The sequence below is a fragment of the Adiantum capillus-veneris genome, chromosome 4, assembly GCF_014529385.1.
Source record: "Adiantum capillus-veneris isolate H3 chromosome 4, ASM1452938v2, whole genome shotgun sequence".
Taxonomy (NCBI): domain Eukaryota; kingdom Viridiplantae; phylum Streptophyta; class Polypodiopsida; order Polypodiales; family Pteridaceae; genus Adiantum; species Adiantum capillus-veneris.
This window is the reverse complement of record NC_140934.1, coordinates 174,531,468-174,540,156: the sequence shown is the minus strand read 5'-3', so window position 1 is coordinate 174,540,156 and position 8,689 is coordinate 174,531,468. Positions and strand designations below refer to the sequence as shown.

Sequence of the window (8,689 nt, the reverse complement as noted above, 5' to 3'; positions counted from 1 at the left end):
ATGTAAAAAGAAAGCTTATCTTTGGAGGAAGAAGGGAGCTCAAAAAACGTACTCTCAAGCTACGAGCTCCTCCACCTTGTAATCATCACAGTTAATGAATGGGTAATCCGTTTTCGATTCCGAAACTTGTATTGTGTTCCTCTTTCTTTTCTCTTTAAATTAAGTGTAAGCATTGTCAATTTTTTTGTGGTTCGTGACTACACGTCTGTGAGCTATAATTGCAGATTTGAGTGCTTAAATTGCTGTTTTTAATCGTTTTGACCATAGGAGAGTGTTCTTAGACCATAAGAACAATTCTGGATAGTTCTGTTGCAGTTTTCAAGACCTTTTTCATGATGGATCGTAATTTTGGTACCTTGTCGGATTGCGACCAGACTTGGTAGGATTGTGATTGTAGGTGTCCTATACCTCCTCCTAAAGTTTCGTTGCATTTCGAGTCCGTTCAAGTGCCGAAATGGCATGATAACTTAGAGCTGTGAGAAAGGACATAAGCAGATTTTCCTGATCATTGAGTGTTGGTTTGCTTGTAGAGTTGTTATGTTTGTTTGTTAAGGTTCACTTCTTGAGATTGACAATCTCATAAAGTCTCTGTGTCCCATCCGAGTCACTTTCCTTCAATATTGACATTATGTTAGTGCCAGAAAGCTATGTTGCAGACGTCCGTCGCAGCGACCCGCTAACACCTATATAAAGACTCACGAGCTTGATGCACACACAATTGATTTGATGGAAAAGATTTTGGTTTTCTTAGTATGAATGGCTCTCTGGCTAATCCTCCCTGACCCTTCACTTGCCCCACTAAAAAAGATACACAAGGCCTTATGTAGCATGCCATCAGCTTTGCAACTCGATAGTCATTATAGAAGTGTTTTGAAACATTTCTCTCTACTTAAAAATAGTCGAAGTCTCCACAAACAAGATGATGGCATAAGATTCAAGATTCAAGCATTCCATAGCCAAAATGTACTTGGATATTAGTTCTAGTGCTTCACATCCTATCTACTGCTATATATAGTCTTCATGTAAGTTTTCTTTAATTTTCATCTTTTTCCTCTTCTTTTAGCTTGAGCTAAAGAGTCAAGCACATGTAAACACATTATTCATGATGATCATAAGACTTCAAGTCTAAGACTTTACCGAGAGTCTCATCGGATAATGGAATGTAAGCCCTTGTGCTATATCGACAAAAAGTGGAGAAACCTATAGCACCAAAACCCTCTTTGAACTATAATTCTTAAGTGTGTTGAAAAGTGTATATTGTGCACCAAAAAACGACATACCGTTGTAGACATGTCCTTGGTAGCGTGTGTGAATACCTAGCGCAGATATTTAGTGGTGTGTTGACTAATTATGTAGTCATGTCATGTTTATATCCCATGTTGTTACATGTAGAATATATAGTGTATTTTCAAGGCCACCAAGTGATTGCACAAATGTGTGTAATGTGCGATGTTAGCTCAATTGAGTTTCAAGTGGTATCATTGTAGCTCCTAGATTTCACCTTTAAGTTAGTGTCTAGCCAAACAAGATCTAGTGAAAACCCTCAATTCATATACTAGTTTATGCAATCTAACAAGGCTTTTTTCTCTCTATTCTCAAGCACTCAAGCTGAAATTTCCCCCTCCTCTTCTACTCTCTTTATCTTTTTATTGAATGCATACTTGTATATGTGTGTAAAGAGGTGACTTCTCCATTGTGTGCATCTTCATGGTACATTGATTTGAGGTTGTAAATGTGTGAATTACGTCTTTGCGAGAAAGAGAAGAGCTTCATGATCTTGAAGCTAGGTAGACAATAAGAGAGCATTATGTGACTATTCGCGCGCGCATGTGTGTGTGTGTGTGTGTGTGTGTGTGTGTGTGTGTGTGTGTGTGTGTGAGAGAGAGAGAGAGAGAGAGAGAGAGAGAGAGAGACGGCCGTGTCTTCACATGCTGTCCTTATACCCTAGCTTGGTTGTTGTGCTTTACATGGTGACATTATTGATGTCAGTCGTGTGTATAGCTCTCTCAGCTTAGCCCTAAGCTACGCTACATTAGCTATACGTCTACACATTGAAATAATATAGAGCTCCACATGAGTAAAATCTTACAAAATAAAAAAAAAGCCATACATTTATAGAAGCATGAGCTTTAGAAATTTCTAAATTTCCAATTAAGAGGCAGTCAAAAGGCTCGGCTCCAATTTTTTTTGTAGGCAAACTAAAATTCCAGTTTTCTTACACATGACAAGCAATAAGATTTGGTATGTATATGTCGAGCTTCAACTCCATCTCATCAAGATTCCATTTTTTGTGCCTTCCAAACCCTTCCGAAAAGGCACATGCAGGACTTGAACTCAAGAACCTAAACCATTGGCTCCATCTGCTCTAGACTCCAACAACCGCCCATGGTACTCCCTACGGTGTCTAAATTTAATCTAAAAAATAACGCTTCCCTGCTTGTAGCCCACTCAACCACTCTATAAAAGCTTCCTCTAGCAAAGAACAGGCCCAATTTGGAACTAACGAGTTTATGTGCTTCAACCATACAAAATTTGTTTTAAGTACAAGGTATTCACAGGATGGTATTATTGGGCTATCTACTCTTTCTAATACTCCAATGTGGTTCTCCACTGCGTCACATCTTGTTTGAAGACATACATGGTTATCTTTGCTATCTTCAAGTGTTTTTGGTTTGGCATTTGTAGTCCATAGATGAGCTGTTGAACCAGCATTTTCCCATTAGTACACACCCAAGTTCTTGTTGTTAGTCTTCAATCTCCTCCCAATTCGTGCCATTTAGCCCCACAAGAGGGGTGATTTTTCAATTATATCCTCAATGGGATCTAGCAGTGTTGCAATTTGTCCCCAAACATTCATGTTTTTGGGATTTTCCACCTTCAAAAATCTCATGCCCTTGGATCCATGTAAATAGTTTCCACTTGACAAGAATAACAACGTCCATCAACATACAAACTCATCAAACCATCAACAACCATCTTTTACAAGCAAATAGACAACACCACGTGTATACAACGTCTGTCTACATCTGTCGAGCGTTCATGTAATTGAAACCTAAATCATGGTGTTTTGTTTTAGGATCATGTTCCAGAAACCAAACCTCCAAAAAATCAGCTGTTCGAGTAGAATTATGCAAACTAAAAAGTGTATATCACACAAATCCAAAATGCTCCATAATTCAACTTGGATATTATTTCTATACAGCGTCTAAAATCTCTTTTGCCTTGAGAAATAGTTCTCTCCCAATACAGACAACAAAAGCAGAATGAAGGTATAACCACACTCGGGGAAAACGCAGTAGTACACACTAAACCTACCACAAATGTAATCACAAACCAACACCCAGACGTGTGATGTTCCCTTTACTCAACTTTGAGTGATTACAATTTCCACGTTACAAGACCATGTGAACAAAACTGCACATTGAAGCAAATGCAGTGGCGCCTTTCCCTGTCGATACTTGCTCACTGGCACAGCCAAACAATCTTATGCTTCCCATTTCTTCATCTCCATGCCTGAGGGCGGACTACCTTCAACATACTTCTCACCAACATCTTTCCAATTAGTAGACAGCACAGTCCCATTGGACTCCACCTGCAACAATGTGAATCATAGTATTGTAAGAGACAACATTGGATGAAGGTCGAGATACACTACCAAGGCTTCAATATGCACAGCAAGAGCTTAACAAGGTGAAGGTTTACATTGGCATTCTAAAAGAATAAAATGAAAGGAAAGTCAAGTCATTTAAGGCTGTGAAATGAAAAGACCTATCAATTAACAAACTAAAAAAGCATGAAAAGGTAGGTCCAATGAGCAATAAAAATAATAAAATCTCAAATGTCAGCCTAACTTTCTCCTCCTCTAAGGCTTCTTTTAGAAAGCCAAAAATATACTGCTCTACATGACCTTATTAACCATTGACATAACCATTTGAATTTTTCCATGAACTTACAAAAGACTTGTTCATAGCTCTCCGAGTATCTTCATCTGCATTTCGATAAATGTCCCTAAAGAGTTTGTTGAGAGCTGCATCACCTTCCAATTTCTCATCTTTCTCCTGCAAAGCAGCAGACATTAGTAGCAGCAATTTGAACCTAACAATTCCTGCAGCCTCCAGAGAGCGACCTACCTCCTTTATTACTTGCGCTTCTAGCTTGTCCCAATCTTTGTGTCCCTTCTTGCTTGAGGAAGGATAATCCAATTTTGTATTCACAGTGGCTGAATCCGAGAAACAAAATAATCAGGCAAATTTTTAAGTTAAAAGATCAAAACAGAGGTAGTTAGCAGCCATTGCTTCTGAAAAGGAAGAGATAAGAAAAACCAGAAGCATGTTCATTGTCAGATAACCTGGTTTTACTCACTATCGTCTCATGTAGCTAAATCACAAGTTTCACTAGACTTACCTTTTCAATTGGCTGAAGTACCTTGATACACAGCCTCAGATGCAAAAACTTCCTATGCATGGACTTGCAGCCATAACACTTATAGACCTCTCTTAAGGATGGTTAGAGCGCCAACCTTATGGAATAGAGGGTACAACAACAACCCTTTACCTCGATATTTTACCAACATGGGGGTGAGCGCGCATATGCATGCAGGTGCACGCAGGTTGTGGGTGAAAGCTGGTGCAGTTTTTCTCACTTTTTCAGACTCCAAAGGTCTTTATAAATACTGTCCTCACTTATAGCCATAACCTGATGAGATAATATAAATGACATCAACCCAAACCTCAGAAAGTGTCAACATGGAACTAGCCCACATCACAAGGGCATGGCTGTGAGCAGAAAATGTTGATTAGACATCCTTAATCAATGACTTGACAACATAATTCCCGAATTGAGCGACAGGGGAGCAGTAAACTCTTTTCAACCTCAACTATGTCAAAAATGAGGCATGAAGAACTTCAACTTCACCAACAAAAAATGGAGCAGCTGGAAAAGTTTACATAGCTGCACTCAATTTTGAACAAACTGAAGACACCCATACTTACGTTTGGCTATAACTGGAGTTGGTACAACCACCTCATTTTCATTAAACTCCAGCGAACTCCAGTTCACACTTTCGGCTTTTGCAAGTCGTATTTCAACTTTTGTGCCGAGGATAGTATACTTGCATTTATCAGTCAGCACCTGCAAGAACCAGGAGAAAGTACCGACTTCAGGTTACATGTGAATAAAATTACCACAAAGCAAGAGAGAACATGGTTTTCACAAAAAGCTTACTTTTCGGTTGAGCCTTGTTTGAAATATGTAGGGCTCATGTGGAGGACACTCAATTACAACCTTCAACTGACGATGAGAAACAAGAAATCAACTCTCAAATCAACTTGGAAATGAAGTATGTCTAGAATTACGCCAGACTGCTTCATTTCACTTACAAGTTGAACTCCAAATTCTACTGCAACCTGCTCCTTCCTTAATCCTTTCGCCAGAATTTCTACCACAGCCTCGTTTGTGTTCTGGTAGAACGCATGCCTAAAGTGCTCATTCCACATACAAGCTATTAAAAACAGCATATGTTCAAAAGGAAATTAAGAAACAGAAAGCAGCTTTCCTACAGGAACCAAGTCACTTGCCTTCACCTGAAATTTTGTGCAGGCTTAGGTTGCGGGGGAGATGAGGGTGAACTGGCAGGAAACACTGTTTTGTGCTCATTTAAATGTTCTTCATTTCTGCTATCGGATAACCCCTCCTCTGACTGGGATTCATCTGTGAAATAGAAACTTGAAAGTCTCAGATCTAAACAAGTCTCTTGTAAAAGTTTGGAAGTCTCAGTTCTAAACAGAGGTCACAATCCTTGGTACATAATATGTGAAATGTGTTACTAGTCCCTATACCTGTCAGGAAGAACCACATGAGAAATTGCCCAATTTCTATAATCTCAATGTGATTTCTGCTACTTCTTGCAATGGACAAATCAGTAGAATACACTCTATGAAAACGAGACACAACTGTCTAAAGGATAGGAAACCAAAGTCATGCAGTACATCCGTAAGGATGCACAATCTCAAAAGGTTATGAAAACTTTAAGAGATGATCTCCACATACCAGCTATAGCATTATCACATTTCATTATCCAGTTCTGAAAGTCAGAATTGGATGGTTCCAAATTTGCCCCTGCGGTGAATGCTGCTTTTGCAGTTTCATACTCCTCAAGTTTATAGCAAGCAACTCTGTAAAAAGATAGGGATCAGAAACTCCAATCAGATAACACAGTAGTCAATCAGATAACAACCAGGAGTAAAGCAATGACAAATCTTGCCCTTTGCAGCGGAAGGCCTTCGCCGAAGAAGCATTCAGCTCTATAGCCTTATTTGCATCAGCAATAGCATCTGTTTCAAGCTCTTACATGGTCAGGGCCCTAAATAGTCAAATGGATAACTCCACAAACAAAAGAAGAAAAGAAGCAACAGTTTTCAAAGCCCTAATATCAATCAGGGCAAGGAGAATCCAGTTTCTCACAGAATGACTAAGCCAAAGTCCTGCAGACTCATCTAAAATCTACTGCCTTTATCAATGCTCTCCCATATCCAAAACGCCTCCATTATCTCCACCCAAGTCCTCAGTCCCACATTGAAAGTATGACATTGTGCATGATCTCCTCTAGCCTAGAGATTCAAGAATCCAGTCACCCTAGCCACATGGATTTGACAGCCACAGAAGCCATCATAGGCTCCGTACACAAAATGTGAGTCCGCTCACACCTTATTCTACCTCAAACATGATGCCTCAGATGCCAAGGTTTGGTGTGTACAAGCTCTTGAGTCTCTTGATCCCTTGATATCCATGCCACTTATGAGTTCCATTTCGGTAAGGAATACCATGATTCTAGCACATCAACAACGCGTACTACTTAGCCCCTACCTTTGTTTATGCCATACCTTCCATAAGTCTTCTTTGAACTTAAAAGTTCTCTTTAATAACCCTATGCTAAACCTCCTTAGTGAATCCAAATTGTGTCATCACAGATTGCTTATTTACATAGGACTATCAATTTTGGAATGTGTTTAAGCTTTCAGAATAAATCATTAATGAGCTTAATCCATAAGTTTTTGAATTTTTCAGCAAACCCAGTTTGCTAAGAATGCAGCAAGCTTTAAAGACGAGCAAGAATAAATGACCAACTGGTTAGCTCAAGCAGTCCATACAGAGCAAGTTTGAATCATACTTGAGGTGCTTTACTTTTCAGGCCTGCAGCTGATGCAACAGCCAGTAAACTCATAGGTGGGCTGACACAATCTACTTTTTTGAGGATACACACCCACATCCTCCATATAATAAAGGAAGTGTGTACGAGACTCTACTTGCTGATACTTACTTTGACTGACCAACTAGTATTGAGAAAACCCTCTTTCAATTTGAGTCCAAAAGCCTTTCAAACCCCTGTCCTCATGCTTCTACAAGCAGTAGTTTGAACTGGTTTCTGGTTTATCTAAGTTAGTGACAAATTGTTAATCAGCTTGCAACGAATGTGCATCTTGTTGTGGATATTGAACATGTTGATCCAACAACAATCAAGGTGGTAGATCAAATGCAGAGGAGGTCAAGGACCAGATCAGAGATGTGCAGCAATCAGGATATCCTTCGAGAGCTACGTAGAGCTGGACTGAGGACCAACATGCAACCAAGTAAGACAAAAAATCCCTTCCGCACACTTATCGTGTCAAGTTAGCAGAAGGCAGATCCTTCCTTAGCAATGTAACCTTCTCCTACAAAAAGAACTTTCATAAAGGTACACAATTAAGGCAGATTCAAAGTTCCAACTACATTGCAAGAACAAATGGGATCCTGCAAACAAAGTTTCCAGCGTGCAACCTAGCCGGAACAATCAACGCTTTCTCACATAGACAGAGATCATCACATGGAGAACACGTTACCAAGAACTTGAACAGATGCGCAATCCGCATTCTAGTATGATACCTGTGAAATTCTGCAGTTTGATGTGCACCTGCGCTCTGCTTGGAAGAAGAGAGGCAGCCTTACTAGGATCTGCCGCTATCACCTTCGTGTAGAGGTCCAGAGCCAAGTCAAGGTTGTCGTCCAAGATAGCGTCAGTAACTTGCTTCTCCAGGTCCTCCGCCATCGCACGCAACTCACTGCGAACAGAAAAGATGAGATGTGTATCTTTGACTCGAAGCTTGTCCAGAAGCTTCTGTGTACGCGCCCAAGAAAAATCACCAAAGCAACAAGAGATTGAAATGCCAAGACATTTGAAGCGTTGCAGGGTATTAAATGGGATGGTCAAGGTCATCATAATATATTCCTTCTACTAGCTCGTGCCACTCGCCTACCAACGGGTTTTGCTCGCTCTTATCACCTCACTCTGTATGTGTTTGTGTGTGTGTATATATCTTTATACATCTCTCCATGACACACATGATCGACACTATCACCAATGACGTACGAATACTTATTTTCCCATTGTTCAAATGCAAGTTTTTATCTCACTCTGTCTTTGGTCCCTTTAGATTACTCCCTTTAGATTACTCATGCTAATTTAACCTTTTCGTATCTTTCTCTTCTCCTTCTCCCTTCCGCGTGCATGTGCACGCGCGCACGCGCGCACACACACACAGATTACATAAATGCAAATCACTAAAGAGACATATTTCAAAAAAAAAACAGTTTACATTATTGCCAAAAAGGTTCAGGAATGTATCTGGATAGCACTCTTAGTCGTGCTATTTCA

At 39.9% G+C, this 8,689-nt stretch overlaps 1 protein-coding gene across 1 annotated transcript; it reads right to left on the bottom strand.

Moving 5' to 3' along the window:
* Positions 1-3,165: 3,165 nt before the first annotated feature.
* On the bottom strand, positions 3,166-8,271 carry LOC147460379 (protein SGT1 homolog A-like). Its single transcript, XM_086511465.1, has 10 exons — positions 7,921-8,271; positions 6,263-6,332; positions 6,049-6,173; positions 5,583-5,709; positions 5,379-5,475; positions 5,224-5,289; positions 4,992-5,130; positions 4,131-4,219; positions 3,954-4,058; positions 3,166-3,592 (listed from the first exon to the last, which is right to left on the bottom strand). Exons 1-10 carry the CDS (start codon positions 8,252-8,254, stop codon positions 3,485-3,487), a joined length of 1,260 nt encoding a protein of 419 aa, XP_086367591.1. The 5' UTR covers positions 8,255-8,271; the 3' UTR covers positions 3,166-3,484.
* Between the last annotated feature and the right edge of the window lie 418 nt (positions 8,272-8,689).